This window comes from Excalfactoria chinensis, chromosome Z (genome assembly GCF_039878825.1).
Source record: "Excalfactoria chinensis isolate bCotChi1 chromosome Z, bCotChi1.hap2, whole genome shotgun sequence".
Lineage (NCBI taxonomy): Eukaryota > Metazoa > Chordata > Aves > Galliformes > Phasianidae > Excalfactoria > Excalfactoria chinensis.
In genome coordinates this window covers 56,785,482-56,807,495 of record NC_092857.1, presented here as the reverse complement: position 1 = coordinate 56,807,495, position 22,014 = coordinate 56,785,482, and the positions used below count along the sequence as shown (strand labels likewise).

Here is a 22,014-nt window from a genome sequence, read left to right as displayed (position 1 = left end):
TGGTCCTCTTACAAGGCAAGAGGATGCAAGTGCCAGTCTGCCTTGGGCTGAAGTGGTAGCTGATGCTGCACAGAAGAAAGGAATGCTCTCTCATAGAACGTCCCATCACAATTCTGGGTAATCACTGCAGAGATGAACTACGTTAGTCTAACTGGAAAAGAGCTTCCAGGCAACTCTATAGAGTGGAAAAATGGTTGTTTGGGTCACAGAGGTGGGATTCTGAGAATCTGAGAGGTGAACTCTTATGAACAGTAAAGTCATGCAACAGCTTTAGAAATGTGAATCTTTCAAATGTGAATCTTTCAGATTCAATGCTGAGGTCCTGGAAGCTCCTCACTCATTTGTCCAGGAGCTCCGTTTGGTTTTAGCAGCCAGGCAGAGATGTGCTAATTCCAGAAGCAGTGCAGTCTAACAGAGAGGAGACCACAGCTGTGTCCAAGATTCCCTCTGTGGATTTGGGCAAATAACTTCATTCACTCTGCTTATATTTCCCTATCCCTATGGAGATGATGCTTTCACAGGGTTGTTCTAAAGGTAACATCCATACATGGCTGGGATGCGCTCAGTTTACTACAGCTGAGCTGCTGAGCACTGGCTGAGGACACGGTGTGCGTTCTGTTAATTAATCAGATCCAGTCTGTGTCAGTGCAAGGCTTCCCCACACAAGATGTTAGACTGTCCTGAGACAGGTTAGTTTCACCCTACTGATGATGTGTCGTTGCGCTAGTAATCCTAGCCACCCAATAGCCTGGAGGGCAGGGGAAGCCAACTGGACTGCTTGTTGGAGGCACGGAGCAGAAACAAGAACTGTCAGTTCTGCCACTTACTATTTGACTCTGGACGAAGCATCTCTTCTCCCCACACCTAATTTCATTAAAAACAAATCAAGACGGTATGCCAAGGTTATTGTTTTCCTAATTACTCCAGAGTCCTTGCATGGAAGGCCTTTCAGAGAAGAGATTCGTTCAGAAAATAGTAATCCGTCATTCAGGTGCCAAGAAATCACAGAACTGCAGGCTGAGCCATGAACAAGCTGTGTCACCAAAGCATACTTCTGCTTTAGCGTGTCAACCACCTGAGCAAACCAGATGTGGGAATAAACATAATCAAAGGTTATTAGTTAATAGGGACTAATCTCCCACAAACACTTGGGTACTGAAGCAGGCTCTTTCAAAAACACAGGTTCAGTTGCAGAAGGAGTTCAGCTAATCTGGAGTTTGTTTTCTCCTGCCTGCTGTGTGGTATGTGTTAGCAATCACACACCAGGTCTTCCTGGCAAACCAGAATTGCTTTTGTTGATGTCCATTTCTCCATCTCTGCTCAGAAGCAATCATGGGTTTGGATGTGCTTAGATAGCATCACTCGTATGGTAAGCACCGCTCAGCCTGCTGTCATATGGGGAACTGTGCAAAAGGGACCATGTAAAGAACAAAACTCTTCAAAGAGGTGAGTCTGTATCCTTTGGGTGATGTGTTTTACACTATGGACCTTTGAAAAACTGCTCTTGTGAAGCAGAGGGGATTGTGAACTGCAGCATATGAGAGCTGACAAAGCTATTGTGTTGGCCATAGCTATGCAGGAGAGAGAGCAACAGGTTCTGCTCCCTAGGAGAAGACAGCCCCTGCCTCCTCCTCCGTATCTGTGCAACAGGCTCAAAGGCTGCTCCCCACACCAGGTAGATGCTCATGTGCTTACAAAGGAAAAGCTTTTGTATGTTATTTCTGGCTGTCCATAACTGTTCCAGCACGAGCCCCACAGCAGCAGCACGGAAGGACCTGCCTTTCTTACTGAAGCCCACAGGACTGCTCACGAGCCTCAAGTCAAACCCATGCTTAGGTAGCTGATACATCAAGTCCCACCACAGCTGGGGAACCCCAACCTCTGCCTCTCAGCCTGAAACACTCTGTTGCCAACAAATGCAGCTTTTTAAAGAATTAACTCATCTAACATCAAATGGATTTCATTCTCTTTCCACAAAATGAGGCGATAATAGCGGGCAGAGGGAACGGCCTCACGTTGCAGCAGGGGAGGTCCCTGCTGGATGTCAGGAAGAACATCTGTGCTGAAAGAGTGGTCGGGCACCGGCACAGCCGCCCGGGGAACTGGGGGAGTCAGCGTCCATGGAGGTGCTCCAGAAGCGTGGGGATGTGGCTCTGAGGGACGTGGGCAGCTGGGGGGTGGTCAGTGGGACTTGGTGATCGTAGAGGTCTTTGCCAACCAGAGAGATTCTGTGATTCTGTGAGTCGTTTATTGGAATGAGTGATACAACTATCAGCGGCCAACAGCCCACAGGCAGAGCCTGGAGAACATCACGGCAAGACGTAAATGCTCAACTGGGACACTGCTGGAGCCACAGGCCCCGTAGCGTTCAGGTGGGGCCAGGAGGGTGGATGTGCCGCCCAGTGCCTTCGGCAGCACCAACACACCGGGTTCCAGCAGGGTTGCGTCCGGCACCTGGCCCCTCACTGTGCGCTGTCTGCAAGAGCCGCCTCCCCCCTGCAGCCCCTCCATCTACAGCTGCAGCACCATGCCCTCATGGCCAAGGGCATCTAGACGTGGTACATGACCACCCACACCGGCGCTGGGCGGAGCTCGACCAGGCGACACCGAGCCGAGCCTGCAGCTGTGCTGCTGTTACCGTGCCACCCTCCGTGACGCCATCACACCTCAGAGGGCTGAGGGCACCCAAGAATGACGTCAGAATGGAACGGCCATTGTGACGCGTGGGCTGCGGAACAGAGCTGAGGCTGCGGGGCTCAGTCCGAGCTCAGTGCGACTTGGTGAGGTGAGCAGGGAGGAAGGGGCTGCCTGAGGCTGCCGAGGGAGGGAGGCCGGTTCCCCAGTGCTCGGGGGCCTGAGCCGCCAACTCAGCCTCGTCCCTCTTCTCCCATAGGTTAGCACGCAGAGGACGGAGCCCAGCAGTGATGGGACAGACACTCTGCACGTGGTTGCGGTCGACGCGCACGGCGTGTGCGGAGACAGAGGAGGATGCCGGCTCAGAAGAGCCAGGTGAGAGCCAAGTATCCCTGCATGCACGGCCTGCGGCCCTGCCCCTCAGCTGGCACAGCCGGCACAGAGCAGCCCCTGGGACAGCCCAGGGGGCACCTGGCCCCGCAAGGCGCTCACTGCTGTTACTCTCTCCTCTCCAGCATGCGTACTCTGTGGCCTAGAGGATGAGGACTCTGGCATCCTTGGGCACAAACAGAGGATTCACAGATTGTCTTATCATAAGTTTTGTGCGGTGAGTTCCCTTGTGGCTCCTGCCACCTTCCTCCCACCAGTGATTCCCTCCTTTCTGCCCTAACTAGACCGTGCTCTTTCCTCCTGTACAGCGATTTGCCAACGGTCTTTGTGAAAACGTGCAAGATAACACCGAGGCACGTTTTCGTTTTGAAGACCTGACGCGCACAGTGAGGGAGGCAGAGCAGAAGGTGAGCACTGGACCGGAACAGGGAGCTTGGTGCCAGGAGAGCTTAGCCTGGTCCCAAGAAAGCAATCCCAGCCCCTCCTCCCAGCTCCAGGAGACATTCCTGCTCTTGCAGACCAGCCCTGTTCACCAGGCAGCTCTGCAGAGTGCCACCCAGCCCTGCCCGCATCCTGCGCCCTGCCCAGAGGTGCGGGGCCCGCTGCGTAGGCCCTGAGCCTGCAGCTGATGGGGGCTGCTCTGCTCTTTCCAGCTCTGCTTCGTCTGTGACATTTCGGGGGCCAGCATCACCTGCGCAGAGCCGGGATGTGAGCGCAGCTTCCATCTGCCCTGCGCCTATGAAGGCCAATGCGTCACCCAGTACTTTGGGTTGTACAGGTAAGAGCTGCCAGGTGTGGCCTGTGGCCTCCAACCCTGCTGTCAGCACCAGCCAAAGCAGCGAGGAACGCGCTGTAAACCTCCCAGCAGCCTGACAGAGCCAGAGCCAAGGCCTGGGGCTCCTTCCCGTTCCTCTGCCCTCCTCGCAGCCCTTCTCACCTCGCCCATCCCTTCCATCTTCCCCCAGGGCCTTCTGCTGGGAGCACCGCCCGCAGCAGGCAGTGCAGGCAGCACCGGAGCCGGACACGACCTGCATCATCTGCATGGAGACCGTAGGTGACAGCAGGTCGTACGGCACCATGGTGTGCCCAGCCTGCCAACATGCCTGGTTCCACCGGGCCTGCATCCAGGTAGGAGCCCTCCCCTCGACCTGCGGCACCGCAGGCGCTCAGCAGCACCAGGCCTGGCTCACACCCACACTGCTTGTGTTTCTGCTGCAGAGAATGGCCCTGGGCTGTGGGCTTTACCGCTTCCACTGCCCCAACTGCAGAGACGGATACACGTTTCTGCGAGACATGCTGACTCTGGGGATCCGCATCCCAGAAAGGTTGGTGTCTTTCAGCCAGCTCTTGAGATGTGAGGGCACAAGAGCTGTGCCTGCCCAAGGACTGCCCCGGCAGGCCTGGCGCTTGGCAGCCATTAACATGGGCCTATGTGCCAGTGAGAAGCTGGAACCAGGGATAAGGTGGATGGGGATGGATGGATTTCATGGGTTAGTTTTAGTCCTGGGCCAGTGAGTGCTCATCACATTCCCTCCCTTCTCTGGTAGAATTCCAATATGGTGGGAAAACGTCGCCTATGCAGGACTGGCAGTTTGGTACCGACGCTGCATGGCCAGCGACTGCCATTACCCCCTTGGCAGACTGCAGTCAGGAGAGGGGTGAGTGAGCTCAGCTGCCCTCTGGGGCTCTGCGTGGCATCGCAGCCTCACCACAGGCTGGGGGAGCACAGACCGAGCACCAGAGCTGTGCCGGGCACTCCCTGGCTCAGGGCACTTTGTGCTCACGGCCACAACCCGTTGCTTTCCACAGGCCTTGGGAGCTGCTCCTCTGCAGCTCCTGTGCTGCACGAGGCACACACCGCCTCTGTTCCCACCTGAGTAACAGCACATCCATCTGGGAGTGCAACGTCTGTGCTGGAGAGGGCACCGGTAAGAGCCAAACAGCCGCGTGCTGTTGGGTTGGGCCAGGCGAGGCCTGACAGCGGCTGCTCAGAGCGGCCTTGCTCAAATCCCTCCAGCCCGGGACAAACGGGAGCCAGTTCCACCCCATGGCTGGAATTCCATCCTGCTCACCTTCCTGCCTCCCCTTACAGCCTCCAGCACCAGCTCAGGTCTTGCTGGCCTCAGCAACACCAGCCAGCAGCCATCTGAATGCTCTGCGACACCAGAGAGCAGCAGCTCTGGCACCACCAGCCAGCAAGGCCAACAGCCATCTGAAAGCTCTTTGACAACAGAGAGCAGCAGCTCTGGCACCTCCAGCCAGGCACCATCAGAGCCTGCTGATCAATCCTGCGTGCCTGAGAGCAGCGGCCTGTCCATCCGGAGCAGGACAGACCGCAGGAGAACCACTGCACGTCTACGCCGGGAAGAAAACAGCTTGAATGAGTCCCGGGGACGCCGTGGGAGAACCCACAATGCTGCCTCGATTGCCCAGAGCAGCAGCGCAAACTCTGCCAGCCAGGGGACATCTCGGTCCTCGAGGCACTGCCCTGCACTTGGATACAACCGCAGGTGCAGGCAGGGACAGCGGGCCCGGACAAGAAGCCGCTCTCCGTTGCGGCGCCGGGCCCCAGAATCTCCGAGCCGGCCCCAGAGACACCGCGGGAGCAGGCAGGCAGCAACCCCAGGTGCTCCGAGCTGCACCCGCAGCTCCTGCACATCGGCAGCACCGGGGTCCTCCAGGGCTTCCACAACAGCCGACGGAAGCCCATCCAGACACCCGAGGCGGGCCCGCACTCGAAGCCGCTCGCCTCTCCATCGCGGGGCTGCGGAGACCGACAGCCAGCCCCGAAGGCGCCGCACCAGCCGGTCCAGGCGGCGAGGGCCAGCCCAGGGGCGGAGCCGCTCCCGCGTACCACGTCGGGCCCGGCACATCACCGGCCGGCCCTGCTGATGCTGTGGGAGCAGCGTGCAACCGACATGCCGGCACCGATCCTCAGAGTCCATCCCAGTGAACTGAGAGCTCTCACAGGCCAGCGCCAGCGGGGACCATTGGACCTGACACCTCATTGGCCTTTTCCAACTGATAGCAAATACTCGAGTTTTTCCAGTGTCATCTAAATCCATCTCAATAAAACTTAATTCCCTTATGCCACTGTCAGTTTGGTTCTTCTCTGCCTTTCCCGAGGTGGGCACCTTTACAGAATCACTGAATTGTAGGGGTTGGAAGGGACCTCTAGAGATCATCGAGTCCAACCCCCCTGCCAAAGCAGGATCCCTACACCACGTTGCACAGGTAGGTGTCCAGGCGGGTCTTGAATATCTCCAGAGAAGGAGACTCCACCACCTCCCTGGGCAGCCTGTTCCATCTGTCACCCTCACTGTAAAGAGGTTTTTGCGCACATTTGTGCAGAACTTCCTATGCTGAAGTTTCAGCCCATTTCTCCTAGTTCTGTCCCCACGCACTACTGAAAAGAGACCAGCCTCACCACTATGGCCCCCACAACTCAGGTATTTATATATCTGGATCAAGTCCCCTCTCAATTTTCTTTTCTCAAGGATAAACAGACCGAGTTCCCTAAGTCTCTCCTCATAAGGGAGATGCTCCAGGACTTCACCATCTTTGTGGCCCTCCGCTGGACTCTTTCTAAGAGATCCCTGTTGTTTTTGTACTGGGGAGCCCAGAACTGGACACAATATTCCAGATGAGGCCTCACCAGGGCAGAGTAGAGGGGGAGGATCACCTGCTGGCCACACTCTTTTTTATGCACCCCAGTATGCCATTGGCCTTTTTGGTTACAAGGGCACACTGCTTGCTCATGGCCAACCTGTTGTCCTCCAGGACACCCAGGTCCCTCTCAGCAGAGCTCCTCTCCAGCAGGTATGTTCCCCTCCCTTGGTAAGGGGGGTCAGAAACTTCACTGAATTCTGTCATCTTCCAATGTCACTGAGACCAGAAGGGGTGGAACCACCCTGTGCTCATATAAGGGCTAGTCACTTATGAGAGAACATCTTTTTGACCTAGGTTGCTTTCTGAGAAGGAGCCCTGTATAGCCAGAACTCCCCTTCACCAGTTGAGTGAGTTCCTATCTCCTTTCTGAATATGATTATTGGCCTATCTGTGACTACTTTGCCTGGCATCAGTCAGAACCTGTCAGAAGAAATTTTGCTTCTTTGTTAGCAGAAAAGACACCACTGCTGCAATTCAGTTTCATGGCAGCACAGAAGAGGCTGTCCAATGGAACGCCCAGACCAAGGTGCCTGGGACAGTGACTGGGCAGACTTTGAAGATCCTTAAGGAGGAGACCCATGGCCTCTGTGTTTCTGTGTTCCATCACCTGCACAGCACTGAAGTGCTGCCTAACGGTTAGAGGCAGCCTTCTGTGTTCTACTTTGCTCCTCTTGGCACTGGGTAGAGCCTTACTGTCCTCTGGTGACCATCCTTTTAGTATTTACAGACATTGATGACATCCCTGTGAGCCTCCTCTTCTCCAGGCTGAGCAGTCCCAGATCTCTTTGCCTCACCCCACAGGAAAGATGGCCCAGTCCATCACTTGTCTTTGTGACCCTTTGCTGGACTTACTCCAATATGTTCAGGCTTCTTCTTTAGAAAAAAGTTCAGCACTAGGACTCCAAACGTGGCCTCACCAGTGATGAACACTAGGGAAGGATCGCCACACTGTACTTGCTGGCAAGACTTCTCCTAATACAGACCAGGGTACTTAGTGGTAATGACACACTGCCGGCTCGTGTTCAGAAGGTGAATTTTCATACAATGGATATCTTCTCTCAAATTCTGAGTTTTCATCGTGCTTTGTTTAGGAAATCTATTAAAAATTATAAACTTAAGTTTATAATATAGTTGGAAGATATGTTTAAGTGGATGAGACTGTTTCCAATTTCATGTGAATCCCCTAGGGAGACCTTTTCATCAGCAATTTGTTCTCTGAAATCAGTACTATTTGCATAAAGTAATGAGGGCAAAGACATCCTATGCTCTGCAGTAAATGTGCAGGTAGTAGCACCAGCATCACCAGGAAATCTCCCCAGTTAAACTTTGTACACATCTCGATACAAATGAGGAATCATATAGCAAGTTGTCCAGGTTCAGCATTGTCTGCTATGGGTGATTCGTGATCATATGATTTTAAAGGGGTTAAGACATTATTTCACATGTATTCAGTCCTGGATCTATTACTTTAGAGGTACGAACAATTTCAGCAAGTAGAAATTCAGAAGCAGCTGACAGAGAGCTCATGAGTACCTCATGGGATGTTTGACTTCATTTTAATATATGTAAATATTTTGATATATGATCTATTTCATTAAGGATGTTGGATCCCACTATTTCAGCTTGCCTGAGGTCAGGCCAGAATAATCAACAGGAGGATGTCCTTTAGAGGTACTCTGGGGTTGCTCTTCAGCTACGATATAACACCACACAGTGAAGAAAAATGTATCAAGTCAGATTATCCCTAGTTCAGACAGAAGCTGGGATAAACCTGTGGACTGTTTGTATGTGCCCAGGAAGGAAAAGTGGGTGGAAATAACACTGACATGTCTCCACCCTGTCATATTTGAAGGAAAGAGGGATTAGCTCCTTTAACAGAACAAGGAATGAAATAAAATAAATCTATGCTGATAATGCTACAGAGAACTAGAAATATACAAGAAGAGTTACTACAATCTATCCAAGGTTATTGTTCTGACTATTTAGCATATCATGCTGCAATGGTTGTTGAAACAAGCTGGACAGAATATGGAATAAACCTGAGTGGTTTGTTGTTAGTTTTTTTGGAAACATTTAAAAAGCTATTTAAACAAGTGTTCCAATAGTTTGATTTAACTACTGCAGAACTCTGACAGTCTGAACAATTTTATGTAGCAACAGTTGAGGACAATTTTGTTGTGCAGCAATGAAAATTAGAGGTTAATGTCCTGAAGACATGCAGAGAAACAGCTATCTTCTGGGTTTACAAAGCTGTTATATACTTCTTGTGTTACAACACTTGATCAACTTCATTCTTTGATGATATTTCAAAAGTGGGTAAACCCATGGTGAAAAAGAAACATTGCTTTTATTAAATTTGGGCAGAGAAAGGGAGACAAAATAAAGATAAGGGTAATTATGGTGATATGAAGAGTTGAATTCAGAGCTTTTTTTTTTTTTTTGGTCCTTTTGTGCCCCTTAAACATTCGTTTGTTTCATGATCATCTGTTTAGATGTACATAATCCTGCCAATGTATGTATGGCTGCTCCACTCAGTTTGAAATTTCACTAAATTACTCCACAGTTTCTAGCCAGAAGGTTCACATTTTCCAATATAATTTTATGTAAAACAAAGTGTATTACTGCAGTGCTGCCAAAATCAGAAATCAATCAACATATAAGGTGCTTGCAAATCCTGAAACTACTGTACCTATAGTGAGATTAAAAAAAAAAGAAAAAAGAAAAATATTTTGGGAGAATTTTCTTAAATTACTGTTTTCCAATATCTCATGTCCATCAAGGACTTTTTCTCAATTATTTATTCATGATGTATGCTAGAAAAAATTAATGTATAATGAAGCATAAATTTTGACATATTTTCATAACTGCTGAAGCTGCAGCCTTAAACAGCCCTCCAAACTTTGCATTCTGGACAATAATACTTGTAAGTTGCCATTGCTGTGGATGGCCTAATCATTAAGAAAAATATTAATATAGTTTAGATTTCTTGAAAAGAAGCATCTTTCTCCTGAGTAGTGTTAGTTAAGGTCCAGACAGCTATAAGTGTGATAAATATGTGCTTGCTATAGGCAGCTGCATCAAGGAAATCTCACAAGACTGAACATCTGCAAGTGGTGTAGCAAATAGTATTCATCTGACAGACCAACTAATTTACTGCAGTTACTCCAGGAAGATTTTACATCCAGACAGCTGAAGTTTCTTTATAAAATGTAATTTACTGCTGAAATGCCCTAAGAGGAAACTTCACAATTCAGTAGTGCCTATGCAGTATTTGACAAATAGCTGAGGTCCTTAAAAAACCAGGCCAAATTTGAAGCTGGTGCAAATTAGAACACCTCCACTAGTGTCAGTGGAATGATGCTGATCTACACCAGCAGAGAAGAAAAACATTTGTGTTTATTCATGTAAAATAAATGATTTTATGGAATAATTACAAAACAATTAATCCTGTCATTTATCAGCACCACACAACTGCACTACTTTCTGTGTACCTGAAAGTACAGGCAGTAGCAAACACAGAGTACTGGAGCTGAATATCAGGTTGAATTCATAAGAGATAGCTGAAGCAGCAGTGACACTATTCCCTGCTGAAATGAAATTTAATGAGGATGATGGAGAGAAATAATTCTGCAATCTACCTTACTCTGCCCTTAATTTAACCAGAAGCCGAAAGCTTTATGCACAGTTACAGCCACTTAGTCAACTGATTATTTATCTTTCCATCTTTTTTCATTCATGTAGAACATAGCAGGAGTTAATTCATACAGATAGCCCACCCCAGAATTACTTTTAGTCAAATCAGACAGATGGACTCTCTCTTCCCCGAAGCCTTGTTAAACTAATAATCTATAACATTCATCCTTTAACTTTTAATTGCATTTCATCAGCTAGCATCTCCTAGTTTACACTTCAATTGTAAAGTAGAGGATTATATTATGTATATGTACAGGACTCCTCATTTGAAAATCTCAGTGGGTTTTGGCTCTTCATCTGTGTGGTTGTGATTCAGCATGGCAGGGGTTAGCTCTTAGATGCCACTATACTCCAGAGAATTGGTAGTGATGATTAAGTTGAGAATCCCAGCCCTGATAATTAGCTCAGAGATTCTCTATCTGGATATGTGCTGTGAGAAGGAGGAAAAAAAAAAAAGAATAGGAAAAAAGGAGTGATTTTTAGAGCAGTTAGCCCTAAGGAGAAGGCTAACCAGCTGTCTTGTATTTTGTACCTGCATGCAGCAGGCATGTTAATTGTCTCCTCTTTGATTTACTGGTTTAATATGTTGCTTTGTGAAATACTAAAAAAAGAAGAAAAGGAGAGGGGGAGAGATGGAAAAAAAGATAGGAAGAAAGATGGAAAAGAAGGAGGTAAGAATTAAGTTTAATAAGAAGGAAGGAATGAAGTGAATAATTATAATGGCTAGAGTCAGGTCACAATACGAGCCTGGAAAAAGATCCACAGAAAGCAACGTGGTTACACTGGGGTAGATTTGAAAAGAGTCAGTCCTTCTTGTGTAACATTTTTCTTCTCTTTGAATCTGAAGGCTACCTATCTTGCTGTGGGTTACATTCATCTCTTTTTAATATTTCACTTTTCCTGAATGGGGTAAGTTGTCCAACCTGATACACGCATAACAAACTGGAGTTGCTCTAGAGTGTTTCCTACTTCTGTAGGAATGGATGGAAACATGATTCTAAGATCTTTCATGGTAGAATTTTCTTAAATGTGAGCAGCCTGTCACACAGGCTTTTATTTGGGTGCAGATTAAATGGCAAAGAGATACGGTAGATACCGTTTTATCTCTGTGTGGCATTTGTTTTTAAAGAGTAGAGGATCATTTCAGTTGCCAACAGACCTTGAGTTTTCATGCCAGCATAAGAAGTGCTCAAAACTCAGCTAATTATTGAGATTTTTTTCTGGAATATATTTTGAAGAAGGATATTTGGTTCAGTCTAAATTTTTTTTTCTTAGAAAAGGTGAATTTTTGTCACTGCAGCTGCAATCCTTTACTGTATCTCTCCAAACACAGTGTTTGATATCTCATTAAAGCAGTTTGTGGACTCCTTCCAATTCCCAGAATCAGCTACCTATTGAAATGTTCAGTTTACAGCTTAGGAGTCAGTAGAGATGGGTCAGTCAGATAAGTCAATGAAGAACAACTCTGTCTGATAAGTGGATCTGAATAACTCCTGATTTCCCATAGCTGAATGTGCAATTATCTAAGTTGTTCCTGCTGAAGGAAAAGTAAAAAGGAGAAAAAAAGACGTACAGGAATCTAACCTATGGCCCTATGAAAAAAATACTGTTCCAGATCTCCATTTTGAAGCATTGCCCTTCAGTGTTCATGAGTATCTTAAAAGTACAACTGACCTCTTTTGCAGGTAAAGCAGAAAACTGAGTGCTACAGTACTTTGAAATCAAGTTTTATCTAATGTTTTCTACAAGGATGATTGTAGCCCAATTATATTATTTCCTCCTATCTCTTCTAGACCTCAGTACAAAACAATACAAACACTGATGTAAGAAGACAGCATGACAGCTGATTACTACATAAACGAACAGTGATGGTGGTTGTAACATTAGTGTAGGTATTTTCAAGCACAGGACATCTGGCATTATTCCTCAAGAACTAGGTCACACTAACAGACATACTTATTGTACAGTGTGTAAAATAGGAACAGTTGTCAGTTTGCAAAAACAAAACAAAACAAAAAAACAAAAAACAACAACAAAAAAATCAAAAATCTCAAACTAAGAAACCCCATACTGCAAATAGATCATGCACTGCTTACACTGCTTACATTCAGAATTTGCAGTATAGGTTGCAGATGCTCTGGAGGCAGGTTTCAAAAATGCCACACTTGAAACAAACTGTACTCAGTCCCTCGCATCAAGGTGATGCAGCTAATGTGCCTATACATAGACCTGTTCCTCATATATGTACTTATAAAGGCGTAAAAGCATATTCACTCAAGTTAGCTGAGTAGAATCTTCTACTGAACAATAGTAATTAAAAATGGTACTAATTCCATGAAGCATAAAGAATGGTGAACTGTGTGAAATTAAGGAGGTTCTTCCCACTGTAAAAACATGGAAGGTCTAATAAGAACCCTGTTAACTCATAGTATCATAGTATCATAGTATCGTGTGAGTTGGAAGGGACCTTAGAGATCATCGAGTCCAACTCCCGGGATTCGAGCCCTCTGTGTAGCAGCGCGGCAGTTCTGCCACTTGCGCCACAGGGGGAATTCGAACCCGGGCCCCCAGAGTTGCAAGCGGCAGTTCTTCCACCGGGGGCACACCAGGTGATGCTGGGGTGAGTGCCATGGTGGCACAATGGCTGCGGTGACATCACTGAGCAACAGGCTGTGATGCCACCGAGCTTTGGGCGCTGGCAGGGCCTGGCCCAGTCAGTCTCGAGCCTGGACTCCTGCCGAGCGAGTGTGTGCGGCTTGGAGGTGGAGCGAGAATTTTACTTGTGTGGTGGGCTGTGCTTTGGGGACTGCTGGCAGCTGCTCTCAGTGCCCATCCCTACAGCCATCACCTGTAATCCCCTGGCCTGCCTGGTTCAGGCAGCCGGGGTCCCACGGGGTGCACGTGCAGCAGCACAGGTGAGCTGGATGGGCACGCGTCCCCACCAGGGTGGTAAGGGGGTGAGCTCTGGGATGGGGGAGCTGCCAGGACCGGGGCAGCAGTCTGACCCTGTGAGGGCATGGGGCATTGGTGGCACAGGTGTGGGGTTAGGAGGGTTTCCTGCTGAGGGAGCAGGACGTTTCTTTGCCTGTCCCAGAGACAGAGAATGACCACGGCCTCTCTCCCTCTTGCAGTGCACAACTTTCACCGCTGAGGTGCTGTCGAGGGAGAACAATTCATCTTCACTCCCCATCAGGCCACAGCGTGAAGACCATGGCAGCAGAGGAGGCCTGGACATGTCCCATCTGCCGTGACGTGCAAAAGGACATTGCCTACGCAGTGCCGTGCCGTCACGAGTTCTGCCTTGGCTGCATCCTGCGCTGGGCCAAGCAGAAAGAGACCTGCCCACTCTGCCGCAGGGTCATGACAGTCGTCAAGGTTGCTGCGTGGGACGACGACGACTTGGATTTCATCATCTGTCCCCCAGCACCACCAGTTCCTGCCTGCTTCCAGGCAGGCATTGCCCACATCTACAGCCCCCAGCATGATGCACCATCCGCTCCAGCCCTTCTGATGCTGCCAGAGGAGCAGGAGGCTGTGGAGGCACAGGAGGGGCGTATGGTGGGCGGCCTGCTGCTGGAGGTCTGGGCAGCCCTGTTCAGGCAGCACCGGGAGATCCTCGACCCTGTGCTGCCATGGCTGCGCCAGGAGCTGCGAGCCATCCTTGGGACGCAGTGGTGGCAGGCAATGGCAATGGAGAACATCATTCTCAACGCCCTGTGTAACATCGGGCTGGACAGCGAGGCCCTGACCAGGCTGCTGTGGCCTGCCCTGGGGGACAGAGCGGAGACGCTCATCCAGGGCCTTGTGGATGCCGTTGTGAACCGGTGGGGCGAGGAGGCCCACGGGCAGCTGGGCCTCCAGGGAGTCCACGTGTCCGGAGGGCAGGAGGAGGGCCCTGCAGCCAGTGGGCAGGAGGACAGCTCTGTGGCCGCCCCTGGCCCCGCAGCCTCCCAACGAGGGACCGTTACATCAATTGCCAGACCCAATGGCTTCACTGAAAGTGCCAGTAGAGAGGAGCAGCCCAGCACATCACAGGCTGTCCTCCATGTGGATCCCAGTCACATCCCTGCTGTGCATATCTCAAGTCAACGGGAGGAGCCCCAGGTGGAGATGGAGCAGCTGGCAGCAGCAGATCCCTCTGCTCAGGGCAGCAGCCCCTCCGCTCCTGGCCGCTCAGCTGTGAGGGCCCGGCGGCCCCATAAGAGGAGGGCTGGCAGTGACCTGGACCCACAGCAACCCTGCAAGAAGCCGCCCCCTCGGAAGCACTAGCAGGGACTGCTAGCAGGAACTCTAGCACTAGCAGGAACTCAACATAAAACCACACATGAGTGAAATCAGACCGAATGTATTGAAGACTTTGAGATCCAAAGTATATTATCCTGTGATGCCTGGTTTCCTCTGTTTTCTCATTCATACAGACTGAATGATACAAAGAAAAACAATTGGTTCTGATTATGATGACAGCGTATACATGAGACTCCTATTCATTTCAGTGGGAATTAAATGCATACAATTGAGACCATAATCTGGTCCCTGACATTCAAAAGGGACAAGCCTCTAATTTTTCCTGCTAAAATCTCTATACTTCTAAATACTGTGAGATTTATATCTGTGGATTTTAATGAGGAAAGGCACCATATAAATTCTGAATGATCTTTTCAAGACATTTAAATTAATTTCTGGAACAAAAGATGTAAACCAAGAGAGTTTTTCTGGATGTAACTTTCATAATAATATGGATAATTAATCTTTCATTCCAAAATATCTCTGGGGAGAGTGATAAATGGTTTTCATTTGTTGCTAAACATCAGTCTTAAAAGACTCTAAAGACCATGACTAGATTTGTCATGCAATGTGTTATATATTCCTAATCTGTTGAATGAAGACATTGCAAGCTATGTTTCAAAAGATACCATGAAACAATCTTCCCTAAAGGGAAAGGAATTTATATTTTTTCCCAATTCTGATTCTTTTCAGGTTAGCTTCCATGTTAATTTGTACTGATGTTGAATTAAGAAAATTTTCTGACATAAGACATGTCTAAGCCATACAATCATCCAACTGTCTTTGTCCACAGAAAAAAATCTAGGATCTGTTTTGATGTTTTTCTTTTTAACCGTTCATCTCCTAAGCTTATTCAGATTTTATTCTCTCTGGTATACATTTGAGGCTGGCTAAAAATTAATTTGTCTACTTTCGCTCAGTTTGACTAATAACTGCTCCAACATGAAATTATGTAGCCTCTGACATGAAGAAGAAAACATAAATAATAACATTTTACAACTGTTGCTTTCTTTAGCAGTACCTGGGTAGTACAAGTGAAATGGAAAGACAAACAGAAGCCTGAGCTGGGTCTCTAAGGGTCACTATGAAATCTGGCTCTTTGTGCTTCAGATGGACAGGGAGATCTACAACTGGTGCTTATGTTACAACAAAGGGGCAAATCACTTTCATCTGTTGAGGATTTTGTCTAAGTTTAGACTGATTGATAGCACTAAAAATCTTATTTAAATACAGGGAAATAAAAGCTTGAAAGTATATCTGAAAACTGTGTAGTAACCCTTCTTTTTCCAACTTGTGCTAGTCAAATTGCAGTCTAATCCCTTTAATGTCAGTTGTTACAGTTTGGATATTTTTCAGTGTTCTGTTTCATCTTTTTTATCTTTCTGGTTGAAGTGATAGTTCACAGCAATCATCTTTAGGGAGACCATCTATAGAGTGTTACCAAGAATCCAGATACTTTTTTTTTTTTTTTCTCCCCTAGTCTCATGTTGTCCAGTTGATCAAGTTTTTTGGATATCATATAGCTGCAGATTGCCTATCTCCTTGGAAAGCCATGTTGTATCGCAGGGCTGGGCAGCCTAAAGCTTCCCAAGAAAGAGTCATTTTTAATGCCTCTTGTTCAGATGATCTTGCATGGCATATTCTTCTAGATTACACACCCTGATATTGCAGAGAGGTCATTGTTCTGCTCTGGAAGCTGTTAGAAACCTGAGTAAGGAAATATATTTTTCCACATCAGTGAAGTCAGACAGATCAATAGATGGTAGTGTCTCTGCTGGAAGAAACAGTGGAACAGCATTGCTGCGACACTAGTGATTCCCTGGGAATCACAGACCACAGAGTGATCAGAGAGGCAAAGGAGAACAGTAGCAGTACACAGAACAAAGCTCAAAAGAATTATGCCTGCATATGATGGAGTTCATCCATAAGTGGAGATGGTCCTGTGCCTCACTACCATAACTCTCTTATTTTTTCATGATGTGTTGTGCACAGCTTGGCTCCTTTTTCCGCCCCCTCAAGTCTCAGTAACATGGGAGAGATGCGTTCTGACAGACAAAAGATAATCTTACACTTGACTTCCAATATCAAGGCATTTTAACTGGCACGCTTTATATTGAATAATTCATGGGTATTCAAGCTTTACTTCACTTCACAAAGAAAGTGCTTTCTCTTAGCAGCGACAGTAGATATGAGCAGCTAATTCATTATTTAAAGAGATTAAGTATTAGCAACTGGTATGGGCTCTTCAGAGCTCTTTTTATTCCCTTTGCTCATGTTATCCCCTGCCACTTGCCTGCCTGGAACAGATTTTAGATTGATTTCACCATTTTAAAATATTTTTTAACAGATCTGTACCCTAAAACCTCACTATTTCCAGTGTAGCATTGTCCCTCAGAAAAAAATGTAAAGCAGTGGATAAAAACTACAATAGACTGGTGAAGCACTTTGAATCTCTGTGAAATCCTAAGAATACAAGCCCAAGTAACATTTTCAGTCCTGTTCAAAAAAACCGCAGACAAATTTGGGAGAGAAAAATCTGTGCTTATCAGTGATTTCTGGCTTCTCAGATAATGGGCAGGGGGAGAGGAGATGTTTGATTGAAATGATGCAAATTATTCATTGTTGAAATCTTAAGGGCTGCTCTTCTGACAGGTCAGCTTCTTGCAGCTGGGGATTAGTCTTGTCTGGGGTACAGACCCTTAGATGCTGAAATCAGGCAGGATGTTTTCAGTGGGAGAAGTTCTACCATTAGATGTTATTTTGAAGACAGGTAAGTTCCTTTGGAATTGAGAAAATTATGCTCATTTAATCTCAGCAAGAATCCTATAAACAAATTCTCTCATAGACAGAAATTCAGGATATGCTCCACACTTGTAAGAGAAGCACTAAAGGCTGTGGTTTTAAACTAAAAGAGGGAGAGTTAATTTAGATTAGATGTTAGGAATCAGTTCTTCACTCAGAAAGTTATGAGGCCCTGGCACAGCTGCCCATGGATGCTGTGGGTGCCCATCCATGAGGGTGCTCAAGGCCAGGTTGGATGGGGCCCCGGGAAGTCTGAGCTGAGGGTTGGGGGGGTGGGCGGAGGAGAGTGGAATGGGCAGCCCTGTCCACATCATGGGCTTGGATCTGGGTGGACTTTATGGTCCCTTCCAACCCATTCTTTTGACTCAACAATTATGTGGATTGGTACAGTCTATTGTGAAGTGCCTTCTTTAGGTCCTTCTGCAGCTAGCGCTGTGGAAGTAACACATCAGTGTTAAATGTTATATGGGCTTAATGTATACAAGAAGGATAGAAATGCATGTACCTCAAAGCCCCCTCCTGCTAGAAAATCATTTAAACATATTATCAGATCAATATAAGTACACCCCACTTAAGTATTTTACTGTAGAGGGCTAAAGCTTTGCAGACTTGCATCTGCCTTTCTGTGGATACTTTGTGGCAAAGAGGTGTCTCCTCCACTTTGCAGAGGTGAGCTCAATTGAGTTAGTTTCTGTCAGCACGTGGGCAGTTTCTGCATCTATTTCTAGTGACAAAGGAATGCCAAGAGTTAGAACTTGTCAGAAGACAGGAAACATCAAGGTGTTAGCTGTCCCACAAAAACAAAGGTTTCTTGCAGTGAAACGGTTTTATTATTGATTCAAACCTCCAAACAAGTAAGAGGGGAAAAGCAAAATAGGTAAATTATACCTGAGATCACAAGAGGACAAAATAGAGAAGCAGTGGAAGCAGAAGACCAGCTTTAAAATTTTAATTTGCTTTGATGTAGATACTTTATTCATTTAGGATTATTTTCACTGCAGACTGAGAAGACTGTCTCATGGAGGGGTTCCTTAAAAACCTCACTCTTTTCCTCTCTGAACCCTGTGCAGTGGCAGCAGGGAACCTGCAGCAGCAATGTCCTACATGTGGCCAGGTGCTTCTTCTCAGGCCATAGATCATATCACATCATCCTGCTCATCTTAAACAGCTAGCTGTTGTATGAGAAGATGCTGGTATCCACAGGTGGCATTTCAGACAGAGATACTCAGGAAGTGGATACTCTGTGGAAGGAGGTCCACTGCCTGATCTGAAAGCAGACAACAAAATGATACCCACTCCAGAGATACATGTTGTTCTAATGTATTATATTTTCCCTATATGCAGGAAGTTCTCTTTTCTGTTAAAATAACATAGCATACCGATAGAGAAATATTAAACAAACAAACAAATGAATAAATAAATAAGGGCTGCTGACCCCTGTTCCTTTCCTTCCTCTTATGTGGCTTTATACTCAACCTATTTTTTCCTCTTGTGCAAAAATATGAGTTTGAAAATCTGGTTTATACAAGCTTGCACTGAAAACTTAGCCAAGGAACTTGCAAATCCCAGGCTTTAAAAGTAAAAAAAAGAGTAATACCTGAGGTCATAAGTAAAACTTAATTCAGACCACTTGTTTTAAGCTCCATTTAAAAACTCATATATATATATATGTATATATATATATATTGAAGGAAAAGGTATGTTTTCATTCCACTGTTTGGACTGAATTTAAGGAGATTTGATATGATTCTCACAACTTAAGCCAAGCTTAATTGCTGTTTTCAACTCAAGATGGTTTCTGATTGAATCAAAGCATTGTTACTGGAGAAAGTGCAGAGAGCACGGGGCTCCTTACCTTGTGCAAAGCCACAGCTCTGGCAAGCAAAAACATTTTCCAGAATAACCTCAGGTACAGGGTTGGAACATTTTTGTTGGAAGTACTTTTGTTGCTATCAGTACTGTGTAAAGCAGGAATAAAAGGGGGAAAAGGAAACCATTCCTTTCCTTAACCCCAGTACTTCTCTGTTATAAAGGGTGTAAGTGTTCCTTAGGCAATTCAAAGAAAACAGTGAAGAGGAATAAAGTGCTAGGGTTTGCAGTCTGTTTCTGCGTGAAGCTTCTGGCCATCTCTTCCACTTACAGTTCTGATAAAACCAGTGGGACAGCTTGCAGATAAAGTTGGTAAAGCAGATCCCATGTCTAATTAAAGAGGTTGTATTTAGAATAATTTGTGTTAAAGAAAAAGTTTGTTTTCCAAATTTTTTGTCTATTTATGTAAAAATTTTCAAGTCTAAAAATAAGGGCTCTTGTCAATGATCTCTCTTTGCTAACTAGGAAGCTGGTCAAAAGATCATTTGAATTCAAGAGAACCTTTTCTGATGCTTTCAGGTGGGTTTGGTTGAGAGCTTGTCTGGATTGAACTGATCTTGGCGTCACATTTAAATTTACTTAAATCTCCCTTTGCAAGGGGCTAGCACTGAATGGAAGTAAATGGTGATTAATATAACTTTTTAAGCATTAAGAGTAAGCTTAGTGCTGTGAAGTGCTGTGTCACTTCTGCAGCAGCAATCTAAAGTCAGTGCTTAGAATGCTTATATCCTTGTATTTTATTAACCCATTACTTGAGAGTAAATTTTGACCTTTTATCAGATACTAAAAGATAAGCACTAAAAATAGATAACATTATTTTTCCTTTTGAATTGGACGCTTGTTTTTTAAATACATTAGATTGCATATTTTTACTGAAAATGAAACATATATTAAGGAAAACTAATAACTGCATCTTAAACAGGACAAAAGAGGAGGCTCAAAAATTCTAAATAAACAACCAGCTCATGTTGTTTTTATTAGACAATATAAGATGTGTAAAAAGGCAAAAGCTTTGTTCAGGGATTTAAATGTATCTTGGCTTAGGATTATTGGCTTCCATAGCTTGCTGTGCGGGTGGTCTAAAACTATGTTAAGGATATTACATTTCCCTCAGAATTTATACCTTTTTCTCTTTTAGAAGAGACAATTATATCTACTAAGCAAAGGTAACGGAACCTCATTTTGTACGGAAATAAAACACAGAGTATTAAAACCTGTGTTCATGGAGATAAAACATGCACGCAGTGGTCCTCAGACTCTGATCTGATCTCTGTCACCAGCAATTTATCTTCCTAATTTATCTGTCCAATATCAAGAATTTCCAAATTGTGTTAAAGTAAGGTGATTGTCTGTATGATGAAATAATGCTATCCTTTCAAAGTGTCTCTCTGTTCTTTTCTTGTCCTCTAATTATTTTAGGGAGGAAATAAATGATGCTTTTTTGGTATATGGAATGAATCATTTCCCTCTGTAGAATGACTTGATTCTGAGGGAAAGGTAATGTGTCTTTTTATGCATAGTGAAAGAGGTAGAGTGAAATGTAAATAAACTGAGCACCTGTTGCACATCTTTTTGCAGTGGAGCATCCATCTTTTTTCCATCTTTCCAGTAAGTTAGTACATGATTCTGAAGAACAACTTCTACAGTATAAACTTGGTCTGTCAGGTCTTGGTCCAGTGATCCTTGGCCAAGGGTTTGGCTTACCAATTGTAAAGCTGTTTGTAACTCCCCACAACTTTTGCAGATTATTTCTCCTCTGCCAGTCAGACAATCCCTCGTGTTGTAGACCTGAAGAAGAGCAGGGGCAATTCCAGTGTTTGCGTTGATGTCCCGTTTCAGGTCTCCATGGTTGTGGGGGAGCATTTCATTATTCTCTACCCTGCTCGTTGTTATGCTTCTGCTGGCCTAGCTAGACTTCCAGGACTAGAAACTAGTGAACAGTCATCTTCAGCTTCCTGTAATACTATATTTTGTTTAGCATTTGGAACTATGTGTTAGTAGACAGGAGGTTTGAAGCAATGAACATACACTCTCATTTGTTTTTAAGCATGGTCAAACTATAAGTGGATGCATTTTGTTTCACAAACTGAAAGGATATTTAAGAAAATAGGGAAAATACACAGACAAAGAAACCTTGTCTTGTCCTTTATTACACTTCATTTTATGTATGTATGTATATGTGTTAAGTAAAATACAGAAAAGGCAGAATATCACTGAAGTAAAAGGGATGATTGCCTAACCACAGACTGGAGCCTGATTAGTTTAATATTAAAGCTATCCTTAATTGCTAACATACATACATATATACATAAATGATTGCCTGCTAAAATGCGTGAAATGATTAAAGGAAGACTTTTATTGTAAGTCTGTTCAAGAAAATCATGCATGTTAAATGAAATACTGTATTAGGAAATAACTGATTAAAAGACAAAACTGCCAATAAATGAATCAATCTCGACTAGGACCCTATAGGGAACTTGAAAACAAATGCAGGATAAGGGAAATGGTAGTAGAAACCTTCTGAACTGAGTAACAATTCTTACAATATTGTGTTGGTTCTAATATGAAGTAGGTTCTGGATTTATTTATTTATTTATTTATAACTATACTCAAGCAAATATATTTGGCTTTATTCAGCTGATGAAAGTGTTACCTAGAAGTTAAGTGCTTACT

At 45.5% G+C, this 22,014-nt stretch overlaps 1 protein-coding gene across 1 annotated transcript; it reads left to right on the top strand.

Annotated features, from left to right (window-relative positions):
- The first annotated feature begins 2,255 nt into the window (after positions 1–2,255).
- LOC140264565 (uncharacterized) lies at positions 2,256–5,916 on the top strand. The gene is made up of 9 exons (XM_072360419.1): positions 2,256–2,440; positions 2,894–3,020; positions 3,309–3,431; positions 3,678–3,802; positions 3,990–4,152; positions 4,243–4,349; positions 4,572–4,682; positions 4,834–4,971; positions 5,199–5,916. Exons 1-9 carry the CDS (start codon positions 2,256–2,258, stop codon positions 5,914–5,916), a joined length of 1,797 nt encoding a protein of 598 aa, XP_072216520.1.
- Positions 5,917–22,014: the final 16,098 nt, after the last annotated feature.